Genomic DNA, 19,648 nt, shown 5'->3' with positions numbered 1-19,648 from the left:
CTGGAAGATGAAAAGTATAAGAAGAGTGTCCAACATGTCCCTGTATTCTCCCAAATATAAAAGTTTGCAAGTAACGAAAAGTCATCATGGGTCTCTCCAAAGACATGCAGCCCATCTCCTCTCCCTTCTTCCCACACATCTTCTTCAAGAATCAATTCCGAAGCAAGCCCACATGGCCTCCAAAAGACACCAGTCTTGCTGGAAAAGTCGCCATTGTGACTGGCGCAAACCAAGGTCTCGGGCTCGAGGCTTCGGATCAGCTCCTTTCTTTGAGCTTGTCGCGCTTGATCATCGCTGTCCGTTCTGTGGCAAAGGGTGAAGCAGCTGCCAACGCCCTCCGAGCCAAGTACCCCCAGGCGACTATTGATGTGTTTCAATTGGATATGTCGTCTTACAGCTCTATCCAAGCCTTTGCTGGGCAGATTAAACAGCTTGACCATGTAGACATTGCTATTCTAAACGCCGGCGTGCGAAAAACAAAGCTCGAGTTGGACCCCAATACCGGCCACGAAGAAACCATCCAAGTCAATTACATCTCAGCAGTACTGCTCTGTATCCTCCTCCTCCCGATTCTCAAACAAAAATCCACACCACAGCAGCCCGGTCGGATATCAATCGTCGGCTCAGGCCTTGCCTTCCAGTCCAAATTCCGCAGTCGAACGGCCTCGCCCCTGCTATCCTCATTCGACGACCCCAAAAATTTTGATATTTTGGATCAATACAACACGTCGAAACTGCTAGGGATGATGTTTCTCTGGAAATTGGACGAGTATGTATCAGCAGATGACGTCGTTGTCAATCTCGTTGACCCGGGTTTCGTCAACGGCACGAGCTTGTCGCGCGATTTGTCGCCTGTGGTGTCGGTGCTCATGGCAGTGTGGAAGAATGTTACTGCACGGTCGTTAAAGGTCGGTGCTTCGACGTATGTTGACGCTGTAGTGCTCAAGGGGAAGGAGTCGCATGGGAGTTATATTATGAGTTGGGAGATTAGTCCGTAAGTTGGCGGACTCGATTTCTTAGATAACACTCGCTAATTAAATCAGATTTGTAGGAGTACTGTACACTCCGGAAGGACAGCAGATAACTAAGAGGTTGTGGCAAGAGACTATGGCCGAGTTGAGGTTTGCGGATGTGCAGGGCATACTAGACGGCCTGAAGGGATATTGATCTTAGTCAATAAAGGCAGTACATGTACTTAGCGTTGTATTCATTAATAAGCTATTTGGGTTACTTTTACTAGAGACCAACATTACATGTACTCATTACCAGAATGATTCGAAGGGGATCCAATCCCGGGAAATAGGTGATATAACATCATGAAGCGCACAAATAGTATTTTAGGATGATGAGCGATCTCTATATATAGATATAGCGGGGCTACGTGCTGCATGTATATTTCAGAGATAGTCTCACTAGAACTAATTGTAGGAAGAGTTCAATTTCCAAATAGGGTGTTGAATGTATAGTTGCCCGAGTTTTCCTCTCCAGTAATTTTGGGTCATCTAGTGGAAGTTGTGTTGCTCCGCTGAAACATTCCATGATGTCCCTAGCATCCGTGCGCTCTAGACTTCAACTTATCACCTACCAACATTTGAAGCACCCAACACGTCAAGCTACAGGCAAACTATCGTTTTCAAAGGATGGCCTTGTGGCGGGCATAATTAATCGGCCCAGTAATTTTCTTAACTCAAATCGTCCGGTAATGGCCTTTGTGATCAGGTCACAAAATGCACTTTGGGCGCGTCAACAGACGTTCATTCACTACACATCTTCCTCATTGCTCCGCTATCCTTGTTCTTGGAAAACTTCCGTTGGTGGACTCGCATGCAATCCATTCATGGCGTTCAAGAACTTCTCTTCTGGTGCTGACTCTGGTCCGCTCCCCTTCAAATATGTACCGATAGAAGAAGTCGAGAGACTTCAAAAATACCAGCCTGGTGGATATCACCCTATTCTGATAGGAGATATTCTTCAATCCCGATACCGGGTGGTCCACAAGCTAGGCTACGGAGCCTATTCAACCACTTGGCTCTGCCGGGACTACCAGTCTAATACATACGTAGCAGTCAAAGTTGGAACGGCGGATTCAAACGATCGAGAGATTGATGTCCTCAATTATCTCAACCAATCTTCTCCACTTGATCACCCGGGGGGGACAATGATACCCTCTATCAAAGATAGATTCGTCCTCCATGGCCCTAATGGCACCCACCCTTGCTATGTGACAACCCTAGCAATGTGCAGTATCTCTAGTGCGAGGGAAGGGTCGTACAAACGCATCTTTCAGGCCACGACAGCTCGCTCTCTTATTGTGCAACTTTTGCTAGCCGCCGAGTACATCCACAGTAATGGAGTTGTCCATGGAGGTTAGTCATCATTCTTTATAGCTTTACAGCCATTATTATGCTTATAAAACAACTACATCAGACCTTCACATCGGCAATATTCTTCTATGTCTTCCAGCTAATTTCGATCAGCTCTCAATTGAGGAGTTATACGAAAAACACGGTTCGCCCGCGTCAGAACCAGTTACTCGGTTTGATGGTCAGCCCCTTGAGTCTGGCGTTCCATCTAGCGTCGTCCCACCTATTTGGCTTGGAAAAGCTTCAGAGGAATTCTCTCTTCCAGAATCTAGAATCTTGCTCGGTGATTTTGGAGAGGCATACATACCCTCTACAGAATACCGATATGGCTCGCACGCCCCTATGTCCTTTGTGCCGCCCGAAGCCCGATTTGAGCCAGAATGTGGCCTTTCATTTTCAGCTGACATCTGGACACTCGCATGTTCCATATGGATAATACTCGGACAGCGCCCCTTATTTGAGGACATACTTGCTACGCCGGACGATATCACAGCCGAGCAGGTTGATACTCGAGGGAAATTACCCTTACGGTGGTGGGAGAAATGGGCGGCGCGCCACAAATATTTCGATGAAAGTGGAAACCCAAATCAAGGTCGACAGGTGAGGTCTTGGAAAGATCGCTTTGAAAAGCACATCCAACTCCCACGACAGCAGGCTGGAATCCCAGGTTTTGACGTAGAAGAAAAAGCTGCTGTTATGAATATGTCGCGGTCGATGCTGTCTTTTGAGTCGGAAATGCGGTTAACTGCGCAGGATATTCTAAAATGCGAGTGGATAAAGAAATGGGCAGTACCGGAATTTGAGAAATCTCGCTTGGGGGAGTGTTGGGGTCATGGAGGGTTCTCATGATGCTGTTAATTCCCCTGGGATGTGCTGTGTGTTGTAGGCTCATGCAAAATTTCCTCCGCGCTCGGGTTTATTTTGTTTTATTCTTTACCACCGCCACCTATTTCTTTGTCTTGGCCGATGGATTATTCTGCCACGTTTTATTTCTTCTTGAAACACTTTGAAATTCTGGCGACCCGATGCTCGCGTGGGCTAGGGGCTGTTCTGGCGACGGGGTTTAGTTCGGAGTGCGTAGCGGTATTGGTGGAAACGCTTCATATGGGCAGGGACATTGATATTAGCCAATAAAGGAATTAAATTTAACTGATACTGGAGAATAATATTACTTATTACTACATGTAGAATGGTTCATAGCCGATAATTAATTGCGTACATGTAAATATCATTGGTAGTCCGTCGTAGTCAATACATCGTTTATATAGGCTGGGCATGTACGCTACATATAAACATTATAATAATAATATGGACACCATCAGTTGATTTCCATGCATGCCAAATAAATTGACATCTGTAGTCGATTTTACCAATGTATATTTAGACCAACTCGACTGTATCTTTTAGGATCAGCTAAAATACTATTTATATACAACTAATGTACACTATTTGTAAGAGCGCGGTACCTAATATAACTGGCTAATAGGTATACATATTTATTTTGAATGTAAAGTCTATAAATAAAAGAATCCCTGTACAAACAAGAATTTTTAAAGATTTAAGGTGGGCGGACCGGGGAGATTGGCGCCGCTTCTATTAATAGCCCTTGGGCCCAGCCACTCAGCGCGCTCATCACCACGAACTCTGTGACAGCCTGCATGGAGTTCGCATTGCTATCAACGCAATCGCGTCTCGGGCCTATTCTTAGCATCTTGTTCGTCGCATCTTTTTTTTTTCGTCTGCATATTCTGAAACTGCACTGTGAGACTTTGGGGTTTGACGACATCTATGGGCTTGCCTGTGTAATGCCAGCAGCCTGTCGGGTGACTGCCGATCATACATATACATTTAAATCTATTCCTGGCACTGGCGATTAACTACAGAGTACATACAGCCACCAATACTTGTTATCCTCGTAGTATCCTTGCATGTAACATAGCATGCTGATCACGACCGCATCGGCCAGTGAGGAGTCTGAGGACCAGTCTCTAAACTAGATTGTGATCAAGACAAGCATATAATATCTGACGAACTAAAGTAATAGCAATGCCAAAAAAAAAAAGAAATCGTCATCCATCCATCGGACAGGGATTATTAGTATTACCATCGATCTGGTCGAGTGACTTGAAAATGAGGGGGCGCGAAGAGGGGCTGCTGGCCTTGGTGTTTGCCACACCGATCGCTGCGGAGATTTTTTCTCACAAGAATCAGCACAATTTTTTTGAAACAAGACAATAAAAAAAAAAAAAAGAATAAATAATCGGGATGGTATCGACAATAGCCGTAATATCCATCCATGTCCAAGAATAAATAAATAAATCCCCGGGGCGCATGCAGTTGGCCCGGCCATTCACCGAGCACACCGCCGGGCGCATAACATTGAATAGCAATAATTCAAGGCGACTAGCAAATGCCAAGCACTTAGTTATCACAAGTTTAACAACAACTTACGCAAGTAGTAATTATTAGTAGCATCATACTAGGCAAGTCTGGGCTCGCTGTCGCCTCCTCATCGCGGCCCGACTCCCAGCAAAAAAAAAAGAGAAGCGCCATCTGATCTTGTCGTCTCTTTGCCCGTCTCCGCCGGCGTCATCCTTCAAAACAATTTTCATCCATACTTTGGCACGCTATTGAAAAAAAGAAAAGAATCTGTTTCTGTTATTATCATTACCATCATCATAATTCTTGTCGGGCGGGAAGTGCTTTTTGCTTACTTGAGCCGTTTCCCGTCGCCTTCGCCGAGCCCGGCTGATTCGCTCCATTCTTCCCCTTCGCTTCTCCTCTGCATCTCTCGCTCTTACTCCTCATCTTCCTCCTCCCCCCTCCCCTCCGCTCCTCTCCTCCACCCAGCATCATTACGCCTTTTTATTTTTATTTATTGATGATTTATCACCTTGATTGTTTCCGTTTCTCATCCTAGCGGCTGTTTTTTCTTCGTGCTGTTTGTCTTGCTGGCCGTTTCACCGTCGGATCGCTCAGGGGGCGGCAAAATCCCAGTTTCGAAAGAGAAGAAAGAAGAACCTTGGAGGCCTCTTTTCATCTCGTCTGCATTTCGCCCTCGGCTTGCTTTCGCTGCAGCCATCCCTCCCGTCGTGACCTCGCTGTTTGCTTGTCGTTTTCCATCATCATCACCACACATCCAGCCACCATGAGGGAAGTCAACTTCAGCATCCCCAACGTGAACAAGGCGTCCGTCAACATCACAACGACGCTGTACGACCGACGAGCGCTCGACTGCACATCGACCCTGCCGCTGATCAACTCGCTTAACCACCTCGCATACCTGACCACGTCATCCGCGCGAATTCGAGACATCCTGACCGTCGATGGCGGCATCGAGCGATTGGTATGCATCCTGAAGGAGGGCCGGAGTAAGGACCTGATGGAGATGTGGAAATGGAGCCTGGCCTTTCAATGTGTTGTCAACATCGGCGTGCGCGGCTCTGAAGCCGTGCGCACTCGCGTTGTTGAGGCCGATATGATTCCTGTCATTGCGACCATTCTCGACAACTACGTCCAGGTCGTCGACAAGGTCCGCGCCCGTGCCGATGCCGACCGGTCGACTTCGTCCCGACACATCCAACCTCTATCGCAGAACCGAGATCAGGCTGGCCTGGCCTCGTCATCATCGTCGTCGGTCTTTGAGCGCTCAGCAGCCATGGACCAACGGCCCTCGCGTCGACAGGCGCCCCCGCCGTCGATTGAGATTCCTCAGCCCTTCAGTCATGACAATCCTCTCCATCAACACCATCACCACCATCATCATCGCCACAACCACAACCATAACACTCACGATCAACCCCAGAACCAGGCTGCTATGGACCTTACACCCGCTCCCCAGGTCGTTTTGACGTCCCCGCCCGAGCGAACAACGTTTGGCCGCGATGTTCACAACCCTAGATACCACGACTTACGATACCAGCAACCTTCCCCCGGCATTCGGCCAATGCAACCCCTGGCCACTGCCGTTCCTACCATGGATGTAACTGATGGATTTGGCTTGCAACCGGTCCAGGATGGTCTTCGTCTGCCTAGCATGCAAGTCCTCACTCCCCGATCTGCTGGCATCACCTCCCAGCCGGACTCCCCTACAACGCCTGGCGGGCCATCGCAACCCCGCAACACATCACATCCTGCCGTTCGTCTGGCGCGCCCGACGCTGCGCCATCACCAGTCAGCGTCAGGTGAATCCGACGACGCTAATGGAGAAGATTCCCCGATGGCAGAAGAGGGACCATCAGGCCATGTGGCCGAGCCCATCGTGGGCGTCCAAAATTCCATGGAGATTGACAACGTAGGCGACGGAGAATCGATTCTCGATGATTCTGAGTCTCGTGGCTTGGCAATGTCCGATCCCTCGCGAACCCAAGACGCCGAAACCTTCAACATCACACACCGCTCGGCTGTTGATGGCAGCATTGTCAATACGACTAATACGCAAGCCCCAGGCACGTTAGGCTTCTCACCTACGAACGCACCGACAAACGCAAACTCTCCTACCTTGAATCCCAGTCCTTACTCGACCTTTCTCCGAAACCACAACTCGCCCCAGGGCGTGTTGACCTCGATGCCCCGCGATGAAGATGTGCTTATGGCCCTGCAACTACTTGCTTATGTTTCCAAGTATTGCAACCTTCGTCCTTATTTCCAGTGCTCTCATCTGGTTCCGAAACTGAAAATCGGGCACGAGCTGGGCTTGCTAGACGACCCGACGGGCGCCAGTCTTCCCATGGAAGAAGAGGAAGAGGAAGAGGAATACATTATTCCCGACGACTACAATATCTTCCCTCTGGTTGAGAAATTTACCGTGAGACACCATTCAAAGGATATGCAATACTGGGCGTGCGTGGTTATGCGAAATCTATGCCGCAAGGATGAATCCCGAGGCGGAATTCGGCAATGCGCCTTTTACGAGTGCGGCAAGTGGGAGCAATTTCAACGACAGTTTGCAAAGTGTCGTCGCTGCCGTCGAACAAAGTACTGCAGTAAAGAATGCCAAAAAGCTGCATGGGTGTACCATCGTCATTGGTGCCACAGCACTCCATGATCCCAGCACTCCGTGAATTTTCTTTTTTTGGCTACTTTTTTTCTCGCAGTCGTCAAATGTTCTGTTTCAATAATGCATCACTGTCTCCTGGGGGACGAAGAGAGAAGAGAAAAAAAGGAGACTGTCCGCATAGCGTTCGTTTTCGTCTTGCTACTTACATCACATTGATTGGGTTGTTTAACTTTGTGATTTCCATGGCATTCCGGTACTCTTGCAGGATCATATCTATTGCATATGGCTTCTGCTAATGAGTTGAGTACTCTGGGCGGCGTTGTTCTATACTCCATCTTGAAGATACCTTGTTTTCATTTACCATTTACACTTGCACACACACATACCTACACACTATTTGGAAATGCATTTTACCTCATTGACTCTCATACCCCTCCTTGTTTTTTTTTTTTTTTTTTTTTTTTTTTTTTCACTACATTGGCTTATTTCCCAGGCCACCCTGTGTTTATGGGAATACCATTGGAGTATATGGTTTTTTCATGACGTTTTGCTTTTTCTTTTTGTTTTTTGACTTATTTGACCATCTCCATGCATCTTTGTTTTGATTAATTCACCCATCCAACCTGACGAACTTGTTTCTCTCTTTCTTGCGCCAAATCAAATCATTTGCAATGTATGAATGTGATTTTTTCTCTCCATTTATGTTACTACTTTCTTATTAGTTTTTGTTTCAAAGGCGCATTCATCATCTTTTTTTTAAAGGTGTTTTTTCTAATGTCCATATGCCGAGTCCACATTATTCATCAGCTACTACAACATTCTCAATGAGGTATCTTATCTGAGATTCATCATGAAATTTATTCTCGTATATCCTAAAAAAACATTACTTTGTAGATGCGACCTCCTCTCGGTCGTCATACGTAGCAGAGAGACGCATATTGAGGTACTCCTTGGCTGTCATCGACCGTCTTTCGCTCAGCAAGCCCGCGCCACCGCCAAACCCGACTTTGCCACTTTCGACGCTCTTTTGATCTGCCCCAGCAGCAGCGACGAGTGTACTCGGGACCGGTGGTACGAGGTTGCAGTTGTCGATCGGGTGGCAGAAGAACACGACGCTATACCTATCTGGAGACTTTACTGTCGCGGCTGGATCTCGCTCGGCGTGAGGAAAAACGACCCGGTGGATGGTCGATTTGAGTAGTCCGTTCGTCCAGAAACTCAGCATGTCGCCGATATTTATCAGAATTGGAGGGAACTCGTCGGCTTCGGATGTGGCGCCTTCGGGCCAGACAGGTACGGGAGCCCAATTGTTGTTGTTTCCTTCTGTGTCCGAAGCTGTCAGGATTTCGAGGCCCGGCTGGCCTGGTCGTTGGAACAAGAGCGTGATTGTTCCGTAGTCGGAGTGAGCACCGGCGCGGACGTCAATGTCGTGCTGGTACGTCGACGATGCGGGCGAGCTGATGGATGGGTAGTATAAAAAGCGAAGAATCGAGCCTGTTGCGCCGCGAGAAGCGTCGTGGCGAGTCACAAAGTACTCTGAGTCGATCTAGGTCGCAAGTAAGTATATTCCATGTATTCATGACCGAATATTGATGTATATGTACTTCTAACCCCAAGGCAAGTAGTCTCAGGACGGCTGCACAGGTTTTATTGCACAGGCTCGCGAAATGTCCGATTTCTGCTTCGTCGGAATGGAGAGCTGTAGGGAGAGGCTGTTGGGGCTTGCCGTCTTGGAATTCACCAAAGTTCAACGCTCTGTTTTGCGGTTAGTATGTAGACATCAGTTGGAGGTCAATGAGTATATACTCTTTGAAATCGCCCGTCTTGTTCTGACGTTAATATATATGACTCAAAATTTCTGGCTTAACATACTCGCTGGTGTTCCGGGTCTAGAATCTCCGAGTGCATCCCTGACCACCCTCGATTCTATGCAAGCCTTAGCAATGGAAAAGTCCTGGGGCTCTTCTGCTACCTCATACATCAGTCCGGATCCGACATGTCTCCTTTTCCTCCTTTGGCAAGGCGAAGAACTTTTTCGACTAAACCTGTATCAACGAAGGGTTCGCTTGTTTAAACCAGGGACGCATACAATGTCAAACGTCGAATCGACCTGTGCGGCCGTAAAGTCGCTTCCCTTTCCGTGGACGTAGAAGAAACCGTACTTGACAGCGGCATCCAGCATTTCGCGGCCGGTTGCCGCATTGGATGGGTCTGATATATCGATGACGGGGAGTTGAATTGGATTGGTTGACGCCATATTTTCTCTTTTCCCTGCAAAAAAAGCCGAATAGCTGCTTGGACAAGTAGACCGTATTGGAAGGATCGCCGAGTAAGTGTTCGTTCGTGTAGTATGGGAATGCGGGGGTCCTCTTTTTTAAAGATGTAATCTGATTCTTATCAGGACGTATCAGAGCATGGCTTTATGTAATTACTCGCGTCCGGCGTGGTGATGTTGTCGGAATGGGCCGATCCGATCGCAGACCTGGCGAGCTATCAATTGATGCCGACGAGAGTATCAACGGTTCCAAATGTTCACTCCAAATTTCCCATTGACTCAATTGATGCGATGTATGGATTTTTGATCCCGACTTGTGCTAGTGAGGGGTCAGAAATGGGCTGTCTCGCCAATGCCAGAAATGTAGCCACCTTGGTTTGTACATACTAGGAAAAACCGCTCTTGAGATAGCACGAGGTGAATACGGAGATGATTTAATATCAAAGAAGCCGCGATGTAAAGGTGACTGCTCCTTCTCTGCATGCACATCACGTGCCAGCCGCCGGCCAGCGCCTTCTCCGGCAGAGTCACAGCTAAAGGAGCTGTCGACTAGCGCCGGAAGGCACACTCCACCACCATCACGACCGAAGCACTATTTGTTGAGAGTCAATTATTTTGATTCAATCGTTACTTGTTCGTGTTTTGTTCTTTCTGGCCTTATATCCATATTGAAAACACCGCTGCGCAGCATACCCCGGCTGTCCAAGAAGCTGTGCCGGTATTTCCCTCTTTCCCAAGAGTCTGGAGACTTCTTTGCGGCGCCCGCATTTGCATTTCGTTTGACATTGCTCAACAGCTCCAGCTTTCATCATGCCGTGTACGTCCCCTTCGTGATTCCAATGGGCCCGAAAACTATGTCCCAAATACATACAAAAGGACACCGGGAAAACTGACTTCTGCAGCCGTTCGTGCGCTGGATGACTGGGCTGCAAACCGTCCGTATACCCTCGCTCTTTCCAGCCTGAAAGGCACCGTGATTGGCATCGATGCCACTTATTACTTGCACCAGCACCTTCACCATCACTCGACCCGCGAACCCCTCCTGATCGCCCTCGGTGGCCTTCCGTTTGCTCTCAGAGCTAATATCGAGCGAGAACTTAGCGCGCTCAAGGAGCTGGGCATCAGCGTCACTTTTGTTTTCGACGGTCTGCAATTCGGTGTGGAGGAGTCACAAAACCGCTCTCGTACAGAGTCTACGCGCGCCGAGTCTGCGCGTGCTTTTGAGCAGGCTTGGGATTTATATGACCAGCAGCAAGCTGACCAGGTGGTTGATGCGTTCAGCAACGCAGGTGAGCCTGACGAGCAAGAAATAGTGAGAATATCCGGGCAGGTTGCTGATGTGTATCGTGGAATAGGCACCCCTAAGCCTGAAGAGCTTTATCGATTTCTGCAGAAAATCTTGCATGAGAATGGAATTGATTTCTTTGTTGCGCCATACAGCGCTGCCGCCCAGGTATGCCATTCACAAACGACGAGCCCAAATTCATCCAAAATTTCTGTGACGCTAACCACGTTGTCTGATTATAGCTCAAGCACTTTGAGAGCTCTCCGAAGCCTTTTATCGACTTCGTCTGGGGCTCTACCGACGTGTTCCTTTTCGACGTCGAGAAACTAATCATCCGACTCGATCTGGAGTCCAGTCAGTTCTACTGGGTATCTAAGGAAAACTGCAAGGAGGAGTTCGGCCGTCTTACAAATGAACAATTTCTCGACTTTGCTCTTCTTTTGGGAGGCCCGTTCCTTCGTACTTTCCCGCCGTTTGAAACCAGTCCCTTTCCTGGACGTTCGTGGAACGCCCGTGACGCATTGAATATCTTCAATAGCGCGGGCCGCAACGCCATTGCTCTTTGCTCTCAGTTCGAAGAAGACCGCCGGGTACAGGAGCTGGATTACCTCGACCGCTACAAGCGCGCCTATTTGTCCGTCAAACATCATGTCATCACTGACCGTGAAGGACGAGTCGGACCGCTAGAGCCGGACTCGGCCCCGTCAGATGTGCACGAGCTGATTGGCCAACGCCTCCCTGAAGAGCTATACTATTACATTTCCAGAGGCCTGCTGGGCCCAACTGTTCCCAATAATTTGACCTCTGGCCAATTAACAGTATCTTTGCCATTTGGTGTCGAGGATTCTGAGGTCTACCGCCGTCTCACCGGTCAGCTTCTCATGCCAATTCGGGAGCAAGCCATCTGCTTGCTCTCCAACTGCCTCCATCGCTTCTACCAGACCAAAAATATCAACGTCCGTCTGTGGTATGAAGACAATCCTGGCCGCACTATAGAACTCAAGAACACCCCATCAGTCAGAGATACCATCCGCAGCTGGAAAATCAGCCACCAAAAACTACCCTCCAAATTGGCTAAACTTGAGGTGAGAAGTCTCCTTTATATTACATGTATATGTGCTTACTTTTGTATTCTAGGCTCCCCGAGTATCGTTAAAATTTGCCACGGAAAGCTTGAAAGACCCTGAATTTGTTGCTACGACTTTCGCTTCCAAAGAGTCTTCTAGTGTATGAGATTTTCCCTTCCTGAATCAATTGAACGACAACTGACTCTTGTGCTCTCGTAGCCTTTATCATCGGAGGATGAAATCTTGCACCAGGCCATTCTAGGTTTCTTGCAGCTTCGCGGTTACGTCAACGATAAACATGAGCTTACAAGCTGGGGGTCGTGCTACAACAAGGCTGTCGATGCACTCGAAGCAGCCGGGACTCCACTCAACATTCAGACTGTAGAATCGATCTTCGTCGCTGTCGAAATGTTGCGTTTGGGGGTTCTTGGGCCCAAAGATTGGTTCCCCCAGCACTCTGGTGGTCCAATGCGAGGTTCAGGTACAACTTTTATCATTCCTAGTCTTGTTTCATACGTCGTGAATGTTTGCTAATTATTCTGTAGAAGAAGACAAGTCATTTAACTTGCTGGTATCCCGGGTCGCATGCATCGGAAAACTGAAGCACAAGCCAATTGGCTACTCGGGGCCGTTGAGCCGACAGCTCCTTTCCTTCCGTTCGCTGATTTCTGCTGTTCGCCGAACTCTAAGAGATCTTATTGAAGTAGTGCTGACTTCAATGCTCCTGGGCGGCGAAGTGGACCGGAACATTGGAAACGAAGGGTTGACTTCTCTTAGCTTTAAGTGAGTACACTCTTGTTGATGTAACACATTTTACTAATATTGTTTCTTTCTCGCAAAAGGCTACCATTTATTGAGGACAACGACTGCGGCCTGGGAATTGCTGTTCGGACGTACCTCGACGACTTGCTCCTCCAGCCAGAATCATCGTCACCCAAGACCGGTGAAGAAGTCAAGGCCAGGGGCAAGGAGTGGTTTCAACATAGCGAGAGCTTTGAGGACAACCTGGACACTGCATTTGCTTTGTGGGACGCGGTACGTTGACTAGCTTGTTTATATACGAACTCTTTCTAACATTTCCCCAATAGGTCTACGCCGCTTCTCAAAACGCGCCAAACGAATTCAAGGACGCCAAGCTATGGGATAAAGCAAACAAGTGGCTTGTTAGCCACCGCTGAGAGTCGCGCTCCAGATACCGAAAACTTATCTAGGATTATGCTGTGAGCCTATGGTTAAGCCTATGGTGATGTTCTGCGATATGAAACGGCTGGATGGCCCTGCTCTGAGCTATGACAAGCAATGTATTCTTAAAATATAATGAATTAAAAAATCCTAAAACCGGGTAGAAAATGAACGACACGACACGAAGCGTTTCGGGTTACTAGCATTATCACAATTACTATCATGTGTATAGATAAGAGTAAATTGATATAGATGAAACCAATGAATACGGATATCCAAGGCATCTGGGACTAATAACAGTTTCACTTCACGCTGCCCATCCTCCCTAATTAATTACATTTGAAAACCGCCGCAAATTGAAATACACCAGACAGATTGGTTAACCCATACTAAGTAAAAAATCAGATGTAACTCATATACAAACAATTAGATCAGCACGTAGTCTCCATGTAGGAGAGACAATGCCGCCAAGCTATTGAACATGAAAGGTAGGTAGCTCCTCTACTGCAGTATAGATGTAGTAGTCCGAGAGTAGTCTGTAGCGGTCTCCTTAAGGCATAAAAAATAGGATAGACTTTCCGAAGCGATCGGTAGTAGTCATCTGGGGTATGGAAAATTATATGGACCATCCAGAGCGTTCGGCAGCAGTCTCCGTTTCTAGAACTTCCTGGTTCTCGACGTTCGCTGGCTTCTTTGTCGCTGGCTTCTTTGTCGGATCTTCCACTTGGTCTGTTAATATGCGCTCCTTGTAAATGGAAAATCCACATCAACAAGAACGAATACTAACTAGGAAGCATCTTCAGGATCGACGGCGGTTGTGGTGGATTTCCTGCTCGATCTATTAATAGACGCTCCTTATGAAAAGAAAATCCACAAAGAAAGAATTAATCCTTACTTTGAATATGCTTTCAAAGCATACGCAAGGGCGATCGCTATTGAGAGATGGCCCATGCTTCCGAACACCGCGACCACGGCCACCGAGATGTAGCGGCCTTCGCTGAATCACACACTGTGAGAATCTCCAGCGTGAAAGATCACCAAGATGTGTTGATAGACTCACCCGCTAAGGTCGATTTTGATTGCGCCGATTTTTACAACATCCGTCATCTGGCATTTCCAGTATGTCGGTGTGGTAACGGCTGCGGTAGAATAGTGATTCACGGGGTCCGAAACTATATCCAGTTAGCCAGAAGTTCTCATTCTCAAGAGGATAAAAGGGGTTCCAGAATACTAACAAGCACTAGTTGATGCTAGAAATTACAAAACGATAAACGGAGAAATGTGAAATGCAATGAATGCTGGGTTAAAATGAGTGTGTGGAGTGGAGGAAGAGAGGGGGGGGGGGGGGGGGGGAGAAGAATAGAAAGAGGGGCAGAAGGCGTCTTGATTGTGAGCCTTGATCAGCTGACCTCGAGCTGCCCTGAAACAACAGCAGGTGCCCTGGTCCCTGTCTCCTATTTCCTATTTCGGACCTCGCGGGCGGCTGACCCGACAAACTGGAAACAATATGAGATTGTTCACGTTTACCCCGATCTGAAGAGCATGGTCTGTGTGCCACCGGAGCAGTAGCAACAATAAGTTACCAAATATTCTATCAGGATGATCATATATTCTGTACGGTAGTCAGAAATATTGCACACAAAGAAAAAAGAGTTCACACGCATCTACATGCCTCTGAAAGGAGCGGCCTCAGAGTGGTACGCATCTGAACTAACTGATCTGGAAAAGATAGTTCTCGTGAACTCGAATATTCTGACTGGCATTAGCATTGCAATAGATACAGAGATTTCAGATCGAACTAATCCTCTCCGAACACCGCACCAAACGCACCGCTGTTGGAGATCGATGTGTATAATTGAGACGCCCCTGAGATATAACCCGATCTGATCTACTCGACTTCACTGGTTGAAACGGCACGTAGGAAAGTCGTAACTAGTTACACAAAGGATAAGAAGTGGTCACAAATCATTGACCAGTTGTAAGATGAGAGAAAGCTGGCAGAGACGCCAGGAGGAAAAGTGCCCAATTGCCTTAACAGATCCAGGAAAATGGCCCGTTATATCCAATGGACTTTGCAGGGTGAGGAAGCCTTTGCATACCAGATAAGTTAGTCGTAAGATTCTCGAAATGGCACACGACGAACTAGGCTGCGGCGGCTCAGACAAACTGGTGAAAAGAGTAGACAGATTTTCATACAGAGAGCAACGAAAGAGGCTGCCCAGTTTGTGAAGACCTGCTCTATTTATCAGAATTACACAAAACCAAGGCATAAGCCATATGATCATGGCAATAAATACGAACTCCGGGTATTCCTTACCATACAATAACGATTGACTTCATTGTTTGTTTGCCTTCCTAAGAGTTTGTCACTTGAGCTTGGATATTTCGACCTTTCGGTCATATGCTACTCCAAGGAGGAGATTGAATCTATAGACTTAAATAATGAGAATATTTAGAACGGTTCATGGAGCCTTCCTACATGTGACGTGCCATCTGCAAGACTGTCTGCAGATGTCACACTGTTAGAACCAATCATCGTTACTGACCGGGATATGCATAGCCCCCCCACGAATTAGGTACTGCGTATTCGAGAGGCGCTTGGATAAAACACGAGGTGGATATTGTCAAGAGATACAGCTAAAATTTCACGATGATGCATTATGCCGGTATTGATTGATCGGATATGACTTCAGGTGTTGGCATGTCATTTCAATGTTCGAAGCTACTATATAAAATAGAAGTAATAGTTTAGGTTGCCAGTAAGAATATTATGTAGGTGTATGTAGTCTACGGCTTATATACTTATCAATTGATAAACCTTTTAAGTTACTGAAGAATAATACTATGTGGTTTCAATGTTATCAATGACATCTGTCACAACTCCTGGCTGCTTTTACGCGACATCATCAATATTGTACTTCATCCTTTCGGCATGACGAGCATTTACTACGTACTTATTGAGTGCTAGTTATAGCATACTCAATTCATACTCAAACCGTTCAGATTTGATCAAGATTTACTATATCAGATGAAATCGGGTTTCCTCAGGGTGTCGGAGACGTTACGACACCAAAACATGACTAAAGGTCATTTATTTCATCGGGGTCGGACGGGGCCGTTCACTAATTGATTAGCTGCATGCGCCTAAAGCGCCATCATTCCACCGATCAAGAATCCGCTGGTAACTCATTGCAACCAAGCCCCAATGTTCTTTTACTCTGCCATGAGCATCCTCGTCAGCCAACAAGATTTACATATTCACACCAATCCACAACATGTCGTCACGCAAATTAACACTCGAACGGATATTGTTAGAACGGCACGGAATCACCTTTTCGGAAGACGTCTTTTCACCCCACAGCAACAAACTCGATGGAAAAAACATGGTCCAGGTACCTGAACATGTGGAATACATAAGAGAGGCTCTCTTAGACCATGACATTCAAGTTCCTGGTAGTCTGAAATCTCTATTTGAAAAGGAGCAGCAATCTGTCGATATGATAAAGGCAGATTACAGCGTCCTTCCACCCCAATCGGTTTTTTTCTCTATTCCCCATAATCTCGTCCAATCCATGACCAGAGAGATCAAGGCAACAGAGGATAAGTTTGAACAAGTAGCAAAAATAGCCCGCATGGGTCGAGAGTATGCTGCAGCAAAAGTTTCCCAGGAGACGTGGGAGGATTTTCTGCGGTCTTATATATTTCAAAGCTTCGAAGATTCGGCTATACAAACCTCAAAACATGGGTGAGTTAGACCTCATGCCGATAGCTTCATTCGTGTCGTGCGACTGACAATACGTCTTACAGTAAACTTTTTGACGCTTGGTCTCTGTATGTCGGCACATCCTTCTCAAATATCTAAGGCATACATTCAAAACTAATAAACTTCTCTTCAGAGAGAAAACCATACCTTGGGCAGGTCTTTCGAAGCTGAACCAAATCTCTGAAGACGCTCTTCAGCCGACTTTTACCTACGGATTTCCCGTGCATATTCACTACTGAGAAGACGCCAACTGGGTTCAATCGCAATGAGTGCGTAGCAAACTTCTCTATCAACGACCTCGGTGATCTGGCTCCAATTATCTCCTTCCCTACTGTCCATCCTTCAACATTAAAAGCGCACATAACCGAAAGTCAAAGGTTGGAACGACGCGATTTGATATGTTTTCCGTGGGCATTGGTAGAGGTGCAATCTGCCACAGAGCCAGCTGAATTATGTTACTGCCGAGCCGCCGATGGGGCCCATGCTGCTTTGGACATCCTGAGGCATCTATATAAGTCCCCCTGGGCAGAAACAACAGTCAAAATTCCCCCGGTTATTACTTTCACATGCTCTGGTCCTGAAATTCGGGTGTGGCTTTCATTCTCGGAATCTGAAACACCCAAACCCTTAACTGTGAGTTTCACCATTCGGATAGAAAATAGACATGAATGAGATGGATTGTTAAAATCAATCCTTTTGTTATACTAACGGGCTACAGAGAATGATATGCATATGGGCTGGTACGCTCACGGCAACTTGGTGCATAGTAGCCCTGCGCGAAATTGTCCAAAATATGACATTTTGGGCCGCAAGAGTTCTAAAACCTCAAATTTCATCATGCATAAGCCAAATTCGATCTGCAGTCTCTTTTTCTCTACCATCTCCAATTGGTACTATATTATCCAGGACAGCACCACAAGGAAATCAGACATTCAAAAGCCCTAATATAGCCGGAACTGAAAAGACGATTTCTAGTATTGGAAGTGGTCTATTTTCTTCACAACATAAAACCGATGTTTTTAGGGCTCCCAGTACCATAACCAAGACTAAGGGTGCAGTATATATCCCCTTTCGCGAGAGAAGAATCAGAATTAAATTACCAAGCCATGATGAGAGGAAGCCTTTCGGGGCTCACCGAGAGGACTGGCGGCCTAAATTCGGTCTATTTCGCTCAGCTCAAGCTATGAAATCCGGGCCGAGGACTTTGGTCGATAAGGAAACCACTCGCAGTGGTGATGAAAGCGCTGCCAAAAGTCCAGGTGGCCAACAAACCTTTCCAATTGTCTATTCAGCCAAAGCTGAAGGAAATAATAAGGCAGATGACAAGCTGGGTTGTGAAGATAATACACTGGATTGTGGCATCGGTGAACTTGAAGAACTGATAAAGAGTGTTATGTTGAACGCCGAAACACAGGATACTAATCCTGACACGTCTCATATCCCAGAGAATAAAGCTTTAAATGCGTCTGATGCTGGCCGTGATGACGTTGATAGTGGCTTTTTTCCGGAATATTTCGTTTATAGAACGATCGAATCATTCCATGGCAGGAGTTATGATGCAACGGTCTGGGACTCAGAAGGTGATAATGACGAGTCCTACATCACATCATCCTCGAGCAGTGAATCAGATTCAGAAGACTCTAATGATATGTCCGAGGAAGATAACGCCGACGATGAAGCAAGTGAAAGTGCCTGTTCTCATGACTACGACGATATTTATCGAGAAAAGCTTCGATCAGAACGAAAGTCCGACAGGGAAAGAGCTGAGAGCCCAAGCTCTTCATTCTGGGCCCCTCCAGGCCAGGTTAGCAAACTGACTCTTGCGGATATAGATGATTTGATGTACCGCGCTACCAATGTTATTTCCGGTGGGGACTTTATACAGCTTAAACAGATTCAAGACTTGCTCGAGGAATTAAAGGGGATGGATCTTCTAGATGCCACTTGGCGATCTTTAGAAACTTGGGAGGGCCTCAGTCCAAACCTTCATTCCTTCCAAATGAGATGCCTAGGCGTAACAGTTAAACGTCTCAATGATTTCTTAGCATCACAGAGTGAGATACTCATCGATCTTTTCAAGGTTCATCATCTCACAATGGCTCTGAGGAAAGAGGATCTCGACAAAACGCTGCAAATCATGCAAAAGAAGGGAGAATATAATTTGCGAGATCTTCTTAAATCGTTACTTAGAAGCTGGGATGGAGAGAAATGCATGGAAATACTCAGTAATGAGTTGCTTGGGCTATCTACCGAGAAATTTGAGAACATGCTACAGGAGGCTTTTGAATTTGTCTCTTCCGACACGAACTTGTTAGGTACTGTATGAGACCAGACGTTTGGAGAGTCGAGCAGAGCTACTATAGTCCTAGTACTTTTTTGTTGCACATATGATCTCTATTACTTGTACTTTTAGCTCTTCTACTTCATTTCATCGTTCTTGAAGCGCGTAAATAACTGTAGGTGGCAAGTGCTTATTTTATAGTCTGCTTATGCACATGGGCGTTTTACATGTATATATGTAATATCCAGGTAATTTCTTAATATTTTTGGATATTATGAAAATTCAAAGTTTGTATTTAGTACCCTATCCTTCTCTTGAAGATTTATTCCAAAGGATCCTGGAGATCGTCCCCCGCGCAAGAGGCTTGTCTCCTCTTACTTGAGCACAGCTTTTCGATTTGTAATTAGAATAGAACTTTTAAAGCGATTTCTAT

At 46.6% G+C, this 19,648-nt stretch overlaps 6 protein-coding genes across 6 annotated transcripts; 5 read left to right on the top strand and 1 right to left on the bottom strand.

Annotated features, from left to right (window-relative positions):
- Positions 1-86: 86 nt before the first annotated feature.
- TRUGW13939_06413 (uncharacterized protein) lies at positions 87-1,167 on the top strand (the record flags this gene model as incomplete). The annotated part of the gene is made up of 2 exons (XM_035489566.1): positions 87-994; positions 1,044-1,167. 2 exons carry the CDS (start codon positions 87-89, stop codon positions 1,165-1,167), a joined length of 1,032 nt encoding a protein of 343 aa, XP_035345459.1.
- Positions 1,168-1,702: 535 nt separating this feature from the next.
- TRUGW13939_06412 (uncharacterized protein) lies at positions 1,703-3,212 on the top strand (the record flags this gene model as incomplete). The annotated part of the gene is made up of 2 exons (XM_035489565.1): positions 1,703-2,366; positions 2,428-3,212. The coding sequence occupies 2 exons, from the start codon at positions 1,703-1,705 to the stop codon at positions 3,210-3,212; spliced, it is 1,449 nt and encodes a 482-aa protein (XP_035345458.1).
- Positions 3,213-5,511: 2,299 nt separating this feature from the next.
- Positions 5,512-7,410, top strand: TRUGW13939_06411 (uncharacterized protein; the record flags this gene model as incomplete). Its single annotated transcript, XM_035489564.1, has 1 exon — positions 5,512-7,410. One exon carries the CDS (start codon positions 5,512-5,514, stop codon positions 7,408-7,410), a length of 1,899 nt encoding a protein of 632 aa, XP_035345457.1.
- An 835-nt stretch (positions 7,411-8,245) lies between these two features.
- Positions 8,246-9,619, bottom strand: TRUGW13939_06410 (uncharacterized protein; the record flags this gene model as incomplete). Its single annotated transcript, XM_035489563.1, has 6 exons — positions 8,246-8,908; positions 8,967-9,117; positions 9,169-9,185; positions 9,235-9,288; positions 9,342-9,401; positions 9,452-9,619. 6 exons carry the CDS (start codon positions 9,617-9,619, stop codon positions 8,246-8,248), a joined length of 1,113 nt encoding a protein of 370 aa, XP_035345456.1.
- An 828-nt stretch (positions 9,620-10,447) lies between these two features.
- On the top strand, positions 10,448-13,167 carry TRUGW13939_06409 (uncharacterized protein; the record flags this gene model as incomplete). Its single annotated transcript, XM_035489562.1, has 9 exons — positions 10,448-10,454; positions 10,540-10,926; positions 10,993-11,090; positions 11,165-12,007; positions 12,060-12,149; positions 12,209-12,470; positions 12,535-12,772; positions 12,832-13,024; positions 13,078-13,167. The coding sequence occupies 9 exons, from the start codon at positions 10,448-10,450 to the stop codon at positions 13,165-13,167; spliced, it is 2,208 nt and encodes a 735-aa protein (XP_035345455.1).
- A 3,279-nt stretch (positions 13,168-16,446) lies between these two features.
- Positions 16,447-19,260, top strand: TRUGW13939_06408 (uncharacterized protein; the record flags this gene model as incomplete). Its single annotated transcript, XM_035489561.1, has 4 exons — positions 16,447-16,916; positions 16,979-17,002; positions 17,132-17,567; positions 17,653-19,260. The coding sequence occupies 4 exons, from the start codon at positions 16,447-16,449 to the stop codon at positions 19,258-19,260; spliced, it is 2,538 nt and encodes an 845-aa protein (XP_035345454.1).
- Between the last annotated feature and the right edge of the window lie 388 nt (positions 19,261-19,648).

The sequence above is a fragment of the Talaromyces rugulosus genome, chromosome III, assembly GCF_013368755.1.
Source record: "Talaromyces rugulosus chromosome III, complete sequence".
Taxonomy (NCBI): Eukaryota; Fungi; Ascomycota; class Eurotiomycetes; order Eurotiales; family Trichocomaceae; genus Talaromyces; species Talaromyces rugulosus.
The sequence above is the reverse complement of the archived record's forward strand: the minus strand, read 5'-3'. Positions and strand labels throughout refer to the sequence as shown.